Source organism: Rhinolophus hipposideros (assembly GCF_964194185.1).
Source record: "Rhinolophus hipposideros genome assembly, chromosome: 1".
Taxonomy (NCBI): Eukaryota; Metazoa; Chordata; class Mammalia; order Chiroptera; family Rhinolophidae; genus Rhinolophus; species Rhinolophus hipposideros.
The window spans coordinates 11,959,241-11,977,008 of NC_138047.1; the positions used below are offsets into that span (position 1 = coordinate 11,959,241).

General features: G+C 37.7%; 1 protein-coding gene across 1 annotated transcript in view; it reads right to left on the bottom strand.

The window, feature by feature from the left end:
- GPR158 (G protein-coupled receptor 158) overlaps positions 1 to 17,768 on the bottom strand; it is a 402,394-nt gene that overhangs the window by 39,434 nt on the left and 345,192 nt on the right. Inside the window, exon 6 of the mRNA XM_081043867.1 lies at positions 16,690 to 16,799. Within this exon, the coding sequence (XP_080899993.1) occupies positions 16,690 to 16,799 (110 nt within the window). The remainder of the gene's footprint in view (positions 1 to 16,689; positions 16,800 to 17,768) is intronic.

Sequence of the window (17,768 nt, forward strand, 5' to 3'; positions counted from 1 at the left end):
GTAGAAACACAACTGGTTTTTTTTGTATAGTGATCTTGTATACTGCAACATTACTAAACTTGTTTATGAGTTCTAATAGCTTTTTTGTAGATTCCTTAAAATTTTATCTACCAAAGATCATGTCATCTGCAATTATGTTTACTTTTTTCTCCAATTGGATGTATTTTATTTCTTTTAGGGGCTTACTTGCTCAGATGAGAACTTCCAAAACAATGTTAAATACAAGAAATAAAATCAACATTCTTTTCTTGTTTCTGAATATAGAAGGAAAGATTTCAGTCTTTCATCATTAAGCATGATGTCAGCTGTGGGTTTTTCATAGTTTTTAGCTAATTAGGAAGTTTCCTTCAATTTCTAGTTTGTTGAGTGTTTTTATCAGGATGAATGTGTTGATTTTGTCAAATGATTTTTCTTTATTTGTTAGGATGATCATATGGTTTAGGTTCTTTGTTATATTAACATATTCTATTACATGGACTGATTTTTGTATGTTGACTTACTTACATTCCTGGGCTAAATCCTACCTGGTTGTGATGTATAATCTCTTTTTATAGGTTGCTGGGTTCTGTTTGCTAATATTTTGTTGAGGTTATTGTGTCTATATTCATAAGAGATGTTAATCTGTAGTTTTGTTTTTTGGTGATATATTTGTCTGAGTTTTGGTGTCAGGGTAATGTGGGCCTAAGAATGGATAGGAAAGTGTTGTCTTGTCTATTTTTCAGGATGGTTTGTGAAGAGCTGGTGTTAATTCTTTAAATCCTTGGTATAATTCATCAATGAAGCCATCTAATACTGGGCTCAGTGTGTGTGTGTGTGTGTGTGTGTGTGTGTGTGTGTGTGTGAAGGGTTTTGATTTTTAATTCAGTGTCTTCACTTGTTTCAAGTTTGTTTAGATTTTCCATTTTTTCTTGAGTCAGTTTCTATAATTTGTGTCTATCTAGAAATTTCTAGAATATGTGTGCTTCTAGTATTAAATTCCTTGCTAGAGCAACTCCAGTCTTTTAGATTTGAGACATGTGAATTGTGAGTGCTGGGCTTTAGGGTAACCAGAGGATAGATAAGGAACACGGGTAATATTATATATAACACCATCAGATTATCAATTGCCATTTTTAATGTAGTCTAAATATATGAATTAAAAGGTAGAGGTTGTCAGATTAGATTTAAAAAGCAAGACTCAACTATATGTTTGTTTGTTTGTTTGTGTTTATAAGAAATACACTTTAAACATAAGACAAAAATAGGTTAAATGTAAAATGATGAAAAAAAGATATCCCATGCTAACTGTAGTCAAAAGCAATCTAGACTGGCTGTTAATATCAGACATGGTAGATTTCAGAGCAAAGAATATTACCAGGAATAATGAAGGTCATTTCATAATAATAAAGGAGTCGATCCATGAAGATAATATAACAACTCTAAATACTTATGCATCTAAGAACAGAATTTTAAAATACATAAGCAAAAACTGAAAGAAAAGTGAGGGAAATAGGCAAACAAGAAATTTCAAACTATTCTCTAAATTATTAATATGACAAGTTGAGAGGAAATTAGTAAGGATATAAAAGAGTTAAACATCACTGTGGAACAACCCCCAAACAAAGAAAACACATTCTTCGAAGTGCCTGTGAAACATTTACCAAGATAAATCATATTCTGGGCCATAAAACAAGCCTCAGTAAATTTAAGAGGATTCAAGCCATACAAAGTATGCGCTCTGACCAAATGGAATTGAATTAGAAATCAAAACCACAAAGATTTGTGGAAAATCCCTTAATGTTTGGAAACTAAATGGCACTTCTAAATAACCTGTGTGTCAAAGAATAAATTAAATTTGAAATTATTTGTACTGAATGAAAATGAGAATACAACTCAGATATTATGGACTGGACCCATGCGAATGCTAGGGGAGGGACAGCAGAATAACCAGAAGGTAGGTGAGCAGAGTCCATCAGAAGAGACAGAAGTGGTTCCATACAATAACACAAGCTGAGCCCTTGCCTTTGGGCTCCGAAACAGCAGGCAGGTGATGCAGCTAACAGCTTGTAGAAGCAGACCGTCTCACATTGGCCTTTAAAAGACTGTCTGTCCTTCTTTTTGCTACATGAAGGAATTGATCTTATTTCCCGCTTAATCTCTTACATCTCCGTCATCACATGAGGAAAAGAAATATTGCTACTTCAGTTCATCCAAGATTTATTACTTGCTAACAAAGAATATTGGGAGAAAGTATTTATCAGCTGTAGTCTCTAAAGTACTAATTATGAATTACCAGATGGGTTTTAATTCATAATTTTAAAGTTGATTAACACACACTCAAGTGCATACATACACATGCAAGCTGAAACCATACCAATCCAGGCAACAAAAAAAATCTCATGTTTCAAATTTGACATACAGACCCTAAATTGCATATTCTAATGCATGCCTCTTTCTAGAAATCTAGACATAAAATTCTGATGTTGTAATTAGAAATTAGAGCATATGTATATTACAAATGAAAAAAAAAAGTTTAACATTGAGAAGTTTGAATGCAGATGCTATTAAAATAGCATATTTCAAAGTAACGTGTCATAAAACAAATCAAGTAGGACATCTAAAGTTTGACAAAATAAGTAAAGTTTTAAGTCTCTTTAGTTTTCTGAGTAAGATATTTACTCAGTTCCTATTTTATTGATATATAATAGTTAATATGTTATGAAAAGAACAATTAAAAAATAAACTTTGCTTTTATTTTTAATTTTTTAAAAAAGATACTCATTGATTATAAAAGTTCTATGTGAATACACACCTTTAGTTAATAAAAGACATCTTTTATAAATGTGCTTATATTTCCCAATTTTTGTACCTCATATGTGTAGACTAAAAAAACATATTAATTTATAAATGGAATTTATAGTTCAAGGCAGAAACCTTTAATTAGCTTCTGAAAGTGACATGAATCTACCAACATAATTAATTGTATTTAGGGTCACTCAGGGAGGTCCTTTGGGAAACTAAACAGGGCAGTGTGACGAGAGTCATTAGAAGGGGCAGGGTAGGGTGGAATGAGCAGAGGGAATTGTCTTCTCTTCTAGCATTTCAGAGATTTTATAATAAGAGAGTAACTCATTGGAGCTTAGGAGATTTCGTTTTCATATTTTCTGGGGGAGCCAGTAATAATAAAAAGTTGTATGCAAAGTCCCATAGGACACAGACTCGGGCAGCTTTGCAAAAGATGAAAAGTTTTCCAAGAAAAGGAAAATGAGTGCAGGCAGAAGTGAGAGGGCATCTTTTGCTTATTTCTCAAATTTTCAAGGGCCTCCTTTCTTCTAGGTTCTTTCAAGCAAATGAGTGATGAGAATGACAAAAATGTAAGGCCTGCAAAGCTAAGAAATATAACTAGCAGTTATATAACTATTAGTTATATATCTAGTTATTCAGTATCTAGTTATTCATTTTTAGTTATTCAGAAAACGAATTAGAATCAGAATAACACACAAACAATTCTGTGCATTAGCATAAGCCTTTATGGTACATTCCACACCAGCGCTTCATGAACTCATGAAATTATGAAGCAAATTTACATTGTTAAAAGCATTACTTTTGATCTTTCTTGTTTCATAAAAAAAAAAAAAAATTAATGGCACAAATATCTCTAGGGAAATTGTTTTAATCTCAAAAAGCCCAGGTTGGCACATAATGAGTTAAGAAACAGAAAAACAGAAAGTCAAGTTATTTACAGATCTTTTTCTTTTTTAATTTCTTAAAATGTCAGTATTAGAGACAGTACTGAAACATCAAACTGAAATCTTTATTTTCTAAGATTTCATCTTAAGCATGTCATTTTTCTGTAGGGCATCTAGTTATTTTCTAGTATATGCTAAGCATGGGTATATGAGGTAAGTCTCAGATATTTTCTAATTTACCTCTGAAGCTAAGTATCTTTCTTTGGTTTTGGAATTTACTTAGTTTCCTATTGACAAAGATTCTCTCCTTAATTAAACTTTAGTCAGTCTCCTCTGAGCCCTCTCCTCAACTGGGCCCAACCTTTGTATTTCCCTGTCTTTGCATTGCCCAATTTTAATAAGAAATTTGTGAAGTCAATTTAGCAAGAATCTCTCACCCTTGATATCTGAGATCACCCTGTCTTGCCTTCATCAAGAACCCTGTCAAGTTGGTTTAGCCTGAAACTTTATCTTACTCATGATGTTTGCTCTTAGTAATTTTCTATCCACCGAAACCCACGCCCCTGCTCACTGACTGTACACCCCCACTTTTCCTCATTGTATTCGGAGTTGAGCCCAATCTCTCTCCTGTACTGGAAAACCACACTGCAGTTGTCCCACAGAATAGTCTGTCTTACTGTTCTTTAATAATTCTTTAAAGAATGTCAGAATGGATTCAGGATAAAAATGGCGGCATGAGGTAAGCCTCTGTAAATCTCCCCTAGAATTTACAACTAATTGAATAACTATAACTCCACAAAGGACTCCCTGCATAGCAGACAGGCAAGACGAAGAGGCCCACTACTGAATTTACCTCCAGGTGGGCAAATCGCATGAGCGAGGGAGGACGGAAGGGAGAAGTACAGGGACGAAGCCGCACGGGCCCAGGACACAGACCTAGCTCAGTGCTCCGAGCTCGCTGCATCCCAGAACTACCGCACCTGTGGGAGAGGGAAGAACTTGGACTGCTACGGCTCCGCTTACGGCCCACAGGGCTGAGGGGGCAGCATATAACACAGCTAAACCCAACGCTCACAGCAGAGACCTCGGAGAAAAGACTGAGAGAAGAAGGCTGAAAATGGTGGTTTAAGCCCTCACTGTCGAGCAGAGAACGGAAGCCTTAGGCACTGAGACTAGCCGCCCCCTCCCTCCCCTCCCAGAGCTCGCCCCACCCTCACCTGCCCAGTGCTAGAAGTGGAATAGTAGCAATGTCAGATCAAAAGAACAGAATATTTGCTGTTCTGAGAACTGTGGACTCCAGACACAGATTCGCAGCCCAACTAGTTTTGGCAAAAAAGAGGAAGCTGTGGAAGCGGGACCGGCTGTGATGGTGGTCGCCGCCATTGCTCTGGGCCACCTCTCACAACTCATCCAGCCCCTGGCCCCACCAATCTGGGAAGATCAGGAGTAAACAGAACTGCTGAAACATATGGGTTCTGAATCTGGTGCAGGAAGAGCTTTCGAAATTCAAAAGCTCTCCGCATACCCACACGGACACTGCGCCCTGTGACCCAGGTGAACTATTAACAGAGAAGAAGCCCGTCTCCCAGGAAATCTCCCCATTGTGTGAGAAGCTGGAATAGTGCAGAGAAAACAGCACTACTGTGTGAGAGAGAAAAAACGCTGCAGTCAGAGAGAAAATAAAACATTCTACCAACAAGTACTGGAAAACAAAAGAAAGACCTCTTCCTATCAACTTGTTGTAGAAGCCACTCCTGTAGATGTGTAGGAAGAGAAATAATAAATCAGTAATTGCCATGAATAACCAAGGCAACAAGACAGCTCAGAAAGAAAGTGAAAAGTCTCTAGAAAAGGAACTTAAAGATATGGAAATATGTGACTTAAATGACAGAGAATTCAAGATTGCAGTTCTGAAAAAACTCAATGAGATTCAAGAAAACACAGAAATGCAGTTTAATGAATTCAGAAACACAATCAAAGAACAACACAAGCATTTTATGAAAGAGATTGAAATTTTAAAATAGAACCAAATAGAATTTCTGGAGATTAAGAACTCAATAGAAGAAATGAAGAATGAAATAGCCAGCTTAGGTAGTAGAGTTGACCAGATGGAGGAAAGAATCAGTGACATCGAAGATAGAAACCTGAAAATGACACGGATGGAAGAAGAAAGAGACTTGAGACTTAAAAGAAATACAAGAACTTTCTGACTCCATCAGAAAGAGCAATGTAAGAATAATGGGCATACCAGAAGGAGAAGAAAAAGAGAAGGGAACAGAGAATATATTCAAGTTGTCGATGAGAACTTCCCAAACTTGTGGACAGAACTGGATCCTCGAATCCAAGAAGCAAATAGAACACCTAATTACCTCAATCCCAACAGGCCTTCTCTAAGACACATTGTATTGAAGCTGTCTAAAATCACGGACAAAGAAAGAATCCTCAAGGCAGCCAGGGAAAAGAAGATAGTAACCTACAAAGGAAAGCCCATTAGACTATCATCAGATTTTTCAGCAGAAACTCTACAAGCCAGGAGGGAGTGGAACCAAATATTCAAACTATTGAAAGAGAGAAATTATGAGCCAATAATAATATATCCAGCAAAAAAATAACCTTTAGATATGAAGGAGGAATAAAAACCTTTCCAGACATACAGAAGATGAGGGAATTTTCTAATACACGACCTGCACTACAAGAAATACTAAAGGAGGCTATTCGACCACCATCAACAGGGACAATTTGTGGCAACCAAAACATGAAAAGGGACAGAGTAAAGACCTGAACTGGAATATGGGAATGGAGAAAGTAAGCGTGCTGAAGAAAATGGAATACTGTAAATATCAAACTTTCTTTTACATAAACTTAAGGGTAACCACTCAAAAAAAAATCCAGAACTAAAATATGTACTCTAATAAAAGAAGAAACAGAGGGAAACATCATAGAATACCACCACACAGAAATAACAGACAACAACAAAAAAAAGGCAAAGAAACAATGGAGACACAGCCTTACCAGAAAACTAAAGATAGAATGACAGGAAATCCTCACATATCAATAATCACCCTAAATGTAAATGGACTGAACTTACCAATAAAGAGGCACAGAGCAGCAGATTGAATCGAAAAACTAAATCCAACCATATGCTGTCTCCAAGAGATACATCTCAGCTACAAGGACAAGCATAGATTCAAAGTGAAAGGGTGGAAATTGACACTCCAAGCAAATGGTATCCAGAGAAAATCAGGTGTAGCTATACTGATATCAGATGAAACAGACTTCAGGGTGAAAGAGGTAACAAGAGACAAAGATGGACATTTCATAATGGTAAAGGGGACTATGCAACAAGAAGACATAACAGTCATCAATATTTATGCCCCTAATCAGGGAGCACCGAAATATACCAAGCAACTACTAACAGAACTGAAGGGAGAAATTGACCAAAAGACAATTATACTAGGGGACTTAAATACATCCTTGACAGCTATGGATAGATCATCCAAACAGAACATAAATCACGAAATAGCAGCCCTAAATGACACATTAGATGAAATGGACATAATTGACATATATAGAGCACTTCATCCTAAAACATTAGGCTATATATTTTGTTCTAGTGTACATGGAACGTTCTCAAGGATAGACCATATATTGGGACATAAAATCAGCCTCAGCAAATTTAAGAAGATTGAAATCATATCAAGCATATTCTCTGATCACAAGGCTTTGAAATCAACTGCAAAAAGAAAGCAGGAAAAGACACAAATACATGGAGATATCAACTGCAAAAAGAAAGCAGGAAAAGACACAAATACATGGAGATTAAACAACATACTTTTAAGAACAATTGGGTCAAAGAAGAAATTAGAGGAGCGATCAAAAGATATAAAGAAACAAATGACAATGAAAATGCATCCTACCAAAATTTTTGGGATGCAGCGAAAGCAGTTTTAAGAGGGAAATTTATATCATTACAGGTCTATCTCAAGAAACAAGAAAAATCCCAAATAAATAACCTCATGTTACACCTTAGAGAACTAGAAAAAGAAGAACAAATGAAACCCAAAGTCAGCAGAAAAAAGGAAATAGCAAAAATCAGAGCAGAACTAAATGAAATAGAGAACAAAAAGACAATAGAAAAAATTAATGTGACAAAGAGCTGGTTCTTTGAAAAGATTAACAAAATTGACAAACCCTTGGCTAGACTCACTAAGATAAAAAGAGAGAAGACACTAATTAACAAAACCGGAAATGAAAAAGGGGAAGTTATCACGGACACCACAGAAATGCAAAGGATCATCCAAGAATATGTGAAGGACTATATGCCACCAAATTCAATAACGTAGAAGAAATGGACAAGGTCTTAGAAACATATAGCCTTCCAAGGCTGAACCATGAAGAACTGGAAAATCTAAACAGGCCGATCACCAGTAACGAAATTGAATCAGTCATCCAAAACCTTCCCAAAAGCAAAAGTCCTGGACCAGATGGCTTCACTAGCGAATTCTACCAAACCTTCAAAGAGGATCTAATACCAATCCTGCTCAAACTCTTCCAAAAAATTGAAGAAGAGACAGTACTCCCTAACTCATTTTATGAGGCCAACATTACCCTGATATTAAAACCTGGTAAGGACAATACAAAAAAAGAAAAGAACAGACCAATATCTCTGATGAATACAGACGCAAAATCCTAAACAAAATTCTAGCAAATCGAATACAATAATGTATTAAAAAGATTATTCATCACGACCAAGTGGGGTTCATCCCTGGGGCACAAGGATGGTTCAACATCTGCAAATCCATCAATGTGATACATCGCATTAACAAAATAAATGACAAAAATCATATGATTATATCAATTGATGCAGAGAAGGCATTTGACAAGATACAACATCCATTTATGATTAAAACACTTAATAAAATAGGTATAGAAGGAAAATACCTTAACATAATAAAGACCATATATGACAAACCCTCAGCTAATCTCATAATTAATAGTGAAAAAGTGAAGCCCTTTGCTCTATGTTCAGGAACACGACAGGGCTGTCTCCTCTGGTTTGATACTGGGACAGGCCAGAGTAGCCAGTAGGCTGAATTACGGGCTGTGTGGATGGCAATCAGCCACAAGCCTGGGCCCCTAGTTATTTGTACTGACAACTGGGCAGTGTTCCGGGGCCTAACGTTGTGGCTCCCTACATGGAAACACCAAAACTGGTTAGTAGGACACCGTCCACTGTGGGGTCAAGCCATGTGGCAGGACCTCTGGGACCTAGGGCAGAGAAAGGAGGTGACCCTAATGCATGTCACAGGTCACTCCCCCTTAGAGTCCCCAGGTAATGATGAAGCAGATGCCCTAGCACGGGTCCGATGGTTAGAATGGGCTCCTGCCACTGATATGGCTCATTGGCTGCATAGGAAATTGCAGCATGCCGGAAGCCGAACCATGTGGCAGGTGAGCAGACGCTAGGGTCTGCCTTTGAAATGGAAGGAGATAGGAGATCCCTGCTATGATTGTGCCATCTGTGCCCAGGACAGCCCCCAAAGGCGAAGGCTCCCCTGCGAGACACAGCAGATTACGCGAGGGAGGGTGCCCCTCACTCGCTGGCAAGTGGATTATATTGGACCTTTGCCTAAGGCCCGCAATGCTATGTTTACGTTCACAGCAGTGGATACTGCTAGGGGGTTGATGTTTGCTCGCCCGTGTCTGGCTGCGGATTAGCTGCATACAGTGGTCACTCTTACGTGGCTGTGCACCCTCTATGGGCACCCCAAGTCATTGAGTGATGGGTACCCATTTTAGGGGGCAAGAAGTGCATTGCTGGGCTGCCAGGATGGATGTGCAATGGTTGTTTCATGCTCCGTATAACCCACAAGCAGCTGGCATGATTGAACGCTATAATGGACTTTTGAAGCAAGGTGTTCGGGTGTCAAAACACCCTCCCACGATGCGTGACTGGGCCTCGCATCTATGGGACGTCCTGAGAGCCCCGGTTGAGTCCAGGAAGTCTGGCTGAGCCCAGAGAGAATGGCAGTGCCCTAAGAGGCCCTGGCTGTAGCCAGGGAGACTGGTGGTACCCTAAGAAGCCCAGGAAGTCTGGCCGTGCCCAGAAGGACTGGTGGTGCCCTGAGAAACCGTAGCTGTGCCCAGAGAGCCTGGCTGTGCCCAGGATATTGCATTCACCTCTAGGCTCCTCGCACAGGGACCCTCGCGGAAGACGCTTGTCGCATAGATTGTGAGGCGAGACCCTGTAGGGGTAGAGTGTGGGGACAGAGCCAGGAGTGCAGTTTCCAGGCTCTCTGCCCCATGTGGAGAGATGCTGGCTCGGGTAGTAGATGGCCGTCAGCTGTGGCTGGTTGGCCGTCAGCTGTAACCATTGAGCCATTGGCCACTAATATAACTGCCGCAGCTACGGAGGGAGGTTGAGGAGAGTGAAGGAGAGTGAAGGAGAGTCGAGGAGAGTCGAGGAGAGTAGGTCGGTTGGCAGCAAAGTGGACAGCAGGTCGCACATCGTGTGACTCCAGCCTCCAGTGAGACCACAGTGGTATGACTCCCCTACCTATGGCTCCGTGGGTCTTCCTTTTTGGCCTAGCCATATCCTACGTTCTTAGATGGGGAGCGGGAGCAGAGACCCCGCAGGCCATCCCACATGACAAACACACAATGGGATTTATAGATGATGTAATGCATAATTGTACACCTGAAATCTATGTAATTTTACTAATTGTCACCCCAATAAATTAAAAAAAAAGAATGTCAGAATGATTATTGTTTAATACGGTCTAAATAGTACACACTGCTAGCAAGGAAAGAGATGTTTCTTGGAAGCTTATGAATAAATCCCTTTCCTCTGGGACAACGTGGTTCTTAAGAAATGTCACTATGAGTAATTCTCCACTTGAAGGTACTCTACATCCAGAGTAGACAGCCAGTAAAGATGAGAAATCATGGTGAGCTCAGCAGAAAGGAGGGCCTGAAGTTCATATCATTACCAGGATTTTCCCATTTTCCAGTCAAAATGCAATGTCTACAGCTATATGTTCAAAGGACGCTTTACCGATACGTTATTTTGACTGAGGTAGGAACTGTAGAAAGACGTTTTGAAATTGTTTTACGTTAAAACCATTTGGGTCATAATTTGGGACCTTAAACATTCATCTGTGTGCTGGGGTGAATGCAAGAAGACTTTTAGAAGAATCTTGTGTATGCCCATGGGCATTGGCTCAGCCTCCTAAGAACAAAGGTTATTATCATAAACAGGCTTTCATAAATGAGGGTTAATCAACACCTTGTTCAATGGTCTCTTAAGGCAGATGGGTCTGCACTCAATAGACAAAGTCTAATAACGGTACTTCTGGCATTTGCCTAAGGCTCCATCTCAAATTTCCTGCCACCCAGTAGTTATCACAAGTTAAGGTACAGAAGACAATCTTCATTTCTTCATGAGCTCTTAGCTTTTCTACAAAGTCGCACACTTGCCTTCTTTATTTTGCTCTTTTAAAAATTTAGAATATCTTACGGTGTTTTATGTATCCTTATAAGAATACATAAAATAAATAAATATAAATATCTTCCACTTTTCAAATTGTACTAGGAAACATATATATATGTAAATATTTGGTGCTAATGAGCATGGCAGAGAAAAGTGCTGTGTACTATGCTGTATGCAGAGCAAAAAGTGCTGAATAATTCATGAAATGAAAATCCCTAGTCTAGAGCCAGAAGATGGCTTTTTCACAGCTTGCTTAAATATTCATTTTAAATACAGTACAAAAAAGTCTTGTGTTTTTTTTTTTGATTAGCCTTTGAATAAGGAAAAAGCAATTTGTTTTCAGCAACCATATTACAGGGAATAGAAAATATTCTTTTAGCATTAAGTTTCTTCATCTCTCTCTATTCCCTTTCACTTAAAACATTTCCTCATTTTGCCTCCTGAAAATATACTTGGCTTTTCTGAGCCTAAAGATATTGCCTTCCCAAGTTTCTTAAAACCAACCAACAACAACCAACAAAATCAACCAACCAACCAACCTAGCTTAGCAGATATTCTGTCACTTCACACATCCAGGCAGGTGCTAGATGTCCTATATCATTCATAAATCCAACGTATCTATGGTTACTGAATAAAGTTCCTTTTTCTAAATGAACTTTCTTTATTTTTGCCTACTTCACTTCTATTTTTCCTTATGATCCACAATTGAGTTGCTAAAACCTGTACCATTCTTCCTTATTTCTTTTTCCAAAGAGGCATAAACAATTTCAGGTTCAAGTAAATTGCTTTTGCAAAAATGGCCTGCCAGTGAGGTGGGGTGATGGGAGTGGTCTACCTCAAGTAAAGGTAAGAAAGGGGCCCATTTGTCTGTAGAGAATTTAAGACAATAATAAAGACAGTTAAAAGTTGGTCTGCTTTTTGTCACCACGATGTATATCCTAAATATCAATGATAAAATACTCCTCCCTGAAGAGAAGGATCACTCTCATCCCCTCCTCCAACGTATTACATGCTTGTATTACACTGTTAATAAACAAAGGACTCTTATTCAACTTTCCTTTGGATTGGTGTGGTAGTCTTTCCCTGTATGATTCTCAAATGTGGGGAGAGATGGCTAAAGAAACAAGTGGGAGATTTGGTAAAAGTGAATGAAATGTTCAAGTTCTCATCCCAGGCTAACAATATTTTTGTGACAGAGTGAGGTCCTGTTCATTTCTCACATTCGCTTCAAGTTTTTAGAGCTTCTGGAAGTCTGTAAATATTATAATCAAGCAGTGGGAGATCAAGAGATGAAGAAAGAAATGTGCAAAAGTTTTACTAAGCCTTGAGGAAAACGGCTGAAATAAAACAAAAACTCAAGTCCATCTTGCCTATTTGCTTGAGGGACTGCAACAGTCATTTTAAATATCAGTATTGATAATCTCCTTAGGATTTTTTTGCCTAGAGAGGTAGGATGTACTTTTTAAAAAAATCTTGAAATAAAAAATGAAGTTCCTATGAAAATGAGACTATGACATTCCAGGGACATTACTGCTTAGCCCAGGCTACCTTGATCCCTCAGTCTCCCTCGGGTCATGTCCTCTAAAGCTGGGTTCTTTAGCTGTCCCCATATCCTTCCAATAAATTTCCTTTTTGCTTACTTTAGCCATAGTTAGTGTCTGTAGTTTGCAACCAAAACTTCCTACTTGATGTATTTACATATATTGTAATCATGTTTAACCTTTACAACAACTTTACAGGTGAGGTGAAAAAATAATTCTTGGATTAAAGTAACTTATTCTTGGTTGTGTGACTAGTTAAAGGCAGAGTTGAAATACAATTTGGATTTGTTAGATTTATGTCTTTCTATCATGTTACTACAAAATCTTAGAAGTCCTTCCTCAGGGCCATATGTTGTTTGACTCTAAGAGATACCAACCAGAGGTCCTCCCTGCAGTTCCATTTACTAAAACTATCCACCTAGTTCCACTCACTATACCTATCCACTTAACAAATATCTGAATACAACTGACTCTTGAATAACATGGGTTTGTACCGTGTGAGTCCACTTATACATGGATTTTTTTTTTCAATAAGTACTATAAATGTACTTCCCTTCCTTTTGATTTCTTTAACAACAATTTGTTTTCTTTAGCTTACTTACTGTAAGAATACAGTGTACAATATATATAACATATAAAATATGTGCTAATTGACTGTTTATGTTATTGATAAGACTTCTGGTCACTAGTAGACTATTAGTAGTTAAGGTTTGGGGGAGTCCAAAGTTATACATGGATTTTTGACTCTGTAAGGATGGGAGCTGGCACTCCATCCTGCACGCTGTTCAAGGGTCAACTGTATGTAACACGGGCCAGCTGCCCATTAAGAAGGGAAGACAAAACTGGTTCAACCAGTTGCTTCCATTAGGCTGCTCACATTCCTCTGAAGTGCTGACTGTTCAGTTTGTAGACTTAGACAGTATTGGAATCGGTTACATTTAAGCAATATGAGAAAAAACACCAAACAGAATATAATATAAAGCCATATGGTAAAGACAGGATAAGAATCATTCAGCTCATTAAATTAGAAGCAGTTCCTCCTCAATGGAAGACTTCAGTGGGATAACTCTTCATTGCAATGACTTCTAGAGATGCACAATCACAGAGAAAACAGTTTTGATTCCAGTCTTTAAAATAAACAAAAGAAAGATGAAATAATCTGCTTTCCCAAATTCTAGTCCTTTGCAGACCATCCTCAAGATTTCTACCTATATTTGAACACCAGCTAATAGATTCTTTAAATCAATTTGTATCTATTGCTTTGAAATATTTTTTAAAAAACTTTATGATGAGGCAGAAAAAGAGTTAACAAGATGTGAGCCCGAGGGGAATCAGCAGAGGTGAGTTGATCAGTACTTTGCACCGCCCACATGCACTCTTGGGGACTCCCAGGCCTGTGACGATTCCCCTGGGACTGCCCAGGTTCAGCCCCTAAAGATAAATTTTTTTCTGTCAAAATACCCCTAGAAAAAAGAGATTAGATCATGACCAGAATTATCTGGTTTTTGGCACCTGCGCAGACTGCTGAAGTCTATCCTTAGCTGAACTCTGGCCTCATTATAATACAAATAAAATAAAATAAACATTAAATCTTGCCACCCCACACCCCACCCCACACCCCACCCCTGGGTTTTCTGTATGCATTCTGGGTAAGAGCATGTGCAGAAAGAAACCAGTTATATAACCTGCCCATGTCAATCAAATGACCTCAGTCTATACATCACATCCTCTGCTGTAAGAAAATTACCTATGCTTTTCTACACAAGAAAAACTAACCTGAAGATCAGCAGTTGTTTGCTCTATCTAGACTCTGCCCCAGCAGCTTCTCTGCTGGCATTTTTCCTCTTAAGTAAACTTTCTAACTTCTATTCCTTTGTGCCTTGTGAATTCTTTCACCACCTGTGAGTGGCCAGGACACTTTATATTGCTACTTTCAATAAAAAACAAACAAACTGATAATCTATACATAGAAAGTAACTATGAAATAAATACAGTGAAACAAAGTTAATAAATTTTATCTATATAGCATTGCAGTGGAAAGCTGTGAGCCTGAAGCTTGATCTGCTTCTTGTTGCAAAGGAAGATTAGGTGTTAAAGACCTATTAGTTCCACACTAACTTTTCTCCTGGAAATTATCAGGAGGATGGAAAGGGAACCTGAATGGAAGTAGTTTTCTCATTATGTGATCCAGTGCTATTTAATACTGTGCTTGCATCCCACCAAACAACCTCTTGTAAACCATAGTGTTATGTGTTCCAGAAACTTGAGGACACTCAGAGAGTTAGGGGAATATGAATGTATAATGTGTGGAAAGAACTGATGGAATCAGCGTCTAAGACTGCATCTGATATTTTCATTCATTTACTCAGCAACTAATATGTCTTAAACACCTCCTATGTGTCAGTCATTGTGCTAAGAGCTGGGGATCCAATAGTAAGACTCTCACTTCCAGGAGAAGGTAAGTTAGGTAAAAATGAAGAAGACAATTAAGTAAGCAAATCCAACAGATGCTAAGTGCTAGACTCACAGGGAGAGAGGTCACTTTCAGGTCTCAAGAGGCCACCCAATCTTTCAGGATTTCAGAAGGCTTATTGTCCATTATAAGCTGTCAAGGATTTCTCATTTCCTTTGGTGAGCACCAGTTGAAAAATAGCTATTATATAAGGAATGGAAACCAGAAGGTACTTGAATAGAAAGACACAAGAGCAAAGTGTGCTGTGATATGGAAAGAATAATGTAAGCATCAAAAACATTAGAGATTGGTCTAATCCTTTCCTGTTATAGGAAATTGAAGCCTACGATTTCTTAGAGTTAGAGGCTAAACAGATTTAAACTGAACCTCCTAAAATTCTTTGTACTATATGACACATATAAGAAAGAAATTTTAAGAATTAAGAATATTTACATTTGTTCCAGAAAGATAATGTGGAGCATTCCCAGTACCATCTACTCAAAAAAAAAAAAAAAAAAAAAAAAGGAAATGGAAATAAAATGCAGATTCACAACCACATTTTAAGAAAGGTTGAAAGAGGAGACATTTAAAGAAAAATATAACATATTATGGCAATTAAGATAAACTGTTGGATAAGCCACATTAAAATACTTTTATTGAGAAACACTTATGGTCAGATTAGTATGAAAATATGAATGGTGTGCCATGATTATCAAAACAACTTCAAAGCTGATGAGTATAAAGGGTTGCCTCTATAGAGCTCCAGTTTTATCCTGGAGGAGAAACTTGCATTTTCTCTCCTACACGCTTTGGCACCACCACATTGGGAAAACATGAAAACAGGAAGCAAGGGAAAGACCTGGAATCATTTCCAGCCATTCCTAGCCTTTGTGGATAGGTAACTCACTTTATTGCCTCTTTCTTCCTAATTTGATCATAGACATTTTTAAAAAGTAGGTGGTTTTGAGACTAAGTATAAGGGAATTGACAGTATTCTCTATTCTCCAATTTGCAAGGTTGATAATCAGTAGAGCACTTTGGTAAAGGAGGAAAGCCAAAAAGCACTCTTTAAAGAAAACTCGCCCATAGTATATCAGCAGGATTATCTGGGGGCGTGGAACCTGGCAATGGAGGACAGTAGTTTGAGTCAAGTATGCATCTTACTAAATCCTACTATATCGGATTCTTTGGTGGCTCTCGACCTGGATTATTATTTCAGCTGTATTGTCTTTGTATTTATTCCTATTCTTAGCTAGTAAACACTGTTGTGGATTTGTACTGAACTTATGGTTTATTCAGAATTAACCTTTCCATAACGAATGGCACATTTTATTAAAGAGTGTTGTTCAATTTCAGTTGTATTAAAGACTTTCCTAAAGAATCCTAAAGATACTGCCTTGAAAATGAAAAATGTATATCATCTTGCTACCTAAATTCTTGAGATTAAACCATTTAAGTGGCTGATCCAGCTTGCAATTACATACTAAGCCAAACACTTTGATCCTGCAGGAGAATAAAAACTAATAAAATGTAATATACCTGTGAAGCTTCAGAGTGACAGTTCCATAAGCAGTAGCAAACCCGAGAAGACGGACCCATCTTAGGAGAATACAGCGAAATGTGCTTGGCTCAAAATACAAAATAACAACCTGTGGGATGAGGAGAGAAAGAAAGAGACCTTCAGGATCATCTGATGACTCACAGATTAAAACAATTATTACATAATCTGATGTTTAATACATGTTAATTTTGATATAAACACATCCATTTGATTAAAACTTAAAAATATTATTTTGATCATTCATTAACCAAATCAGAGAACTATAGGATTTCAGATTAAATCTAAATTCTTTAATTCTAACTTTTAGGAGTTTCTATCAATTGTCTCTAAGTCTTTCATACGACCAAACTTAATTCTTTTTACTGCCCAAGATTGGCCAGCCAGGTCAGCCTCCATTGCCTTCCATCTGGAACCTTCCTTATTCCCGCCTTCACAATTCCTGCAATACCTAATCCCTGTCTAAAATAGCCCTGAGAGGATTATCCTCTACTACACCTCCCCAGTCATTCAATCTCTCCTTGTTCTAAAAGGTACCATTTTTATTGCAGTATAATTCCATCTCATCACCTCAATAAATTCTTTCCTAATCATTCCAGTCACTCCTTTTGAATTCTGATAATCATTTTTTGACTGTATACTTTTTCTACCTTATCTTACATTGTAATTATCTGTATGGGTATCTCCCTGAATCAAATGTAAAATCAGAGAAGGCACACTTCTCCATATATTCTGTGTGCTTTACACACCAAAAATACGTATATTAAATATTTGTTCAATGATCTAGTTTAGCTAATTTAATAAAGAAGATGTTATCTTCAAAACAGATTCTTTGAAAAATCCAATTAGGGTTCACTAAAATTGTGATTCTAATTCACACCTCCACTATTTATTTATATGTGTGAGGCAATAAGGGACTTCAAAGCCATAAACATAAATCAGATGTGGATTTGGTCCTCAAGTTATAGTTTAGAAGTAAATTTACATGTAAATGATAAAAATAATGGCACTATCATACCAAATATTTTATACAGCCCTATTGTTAGACACTAAATTAAAC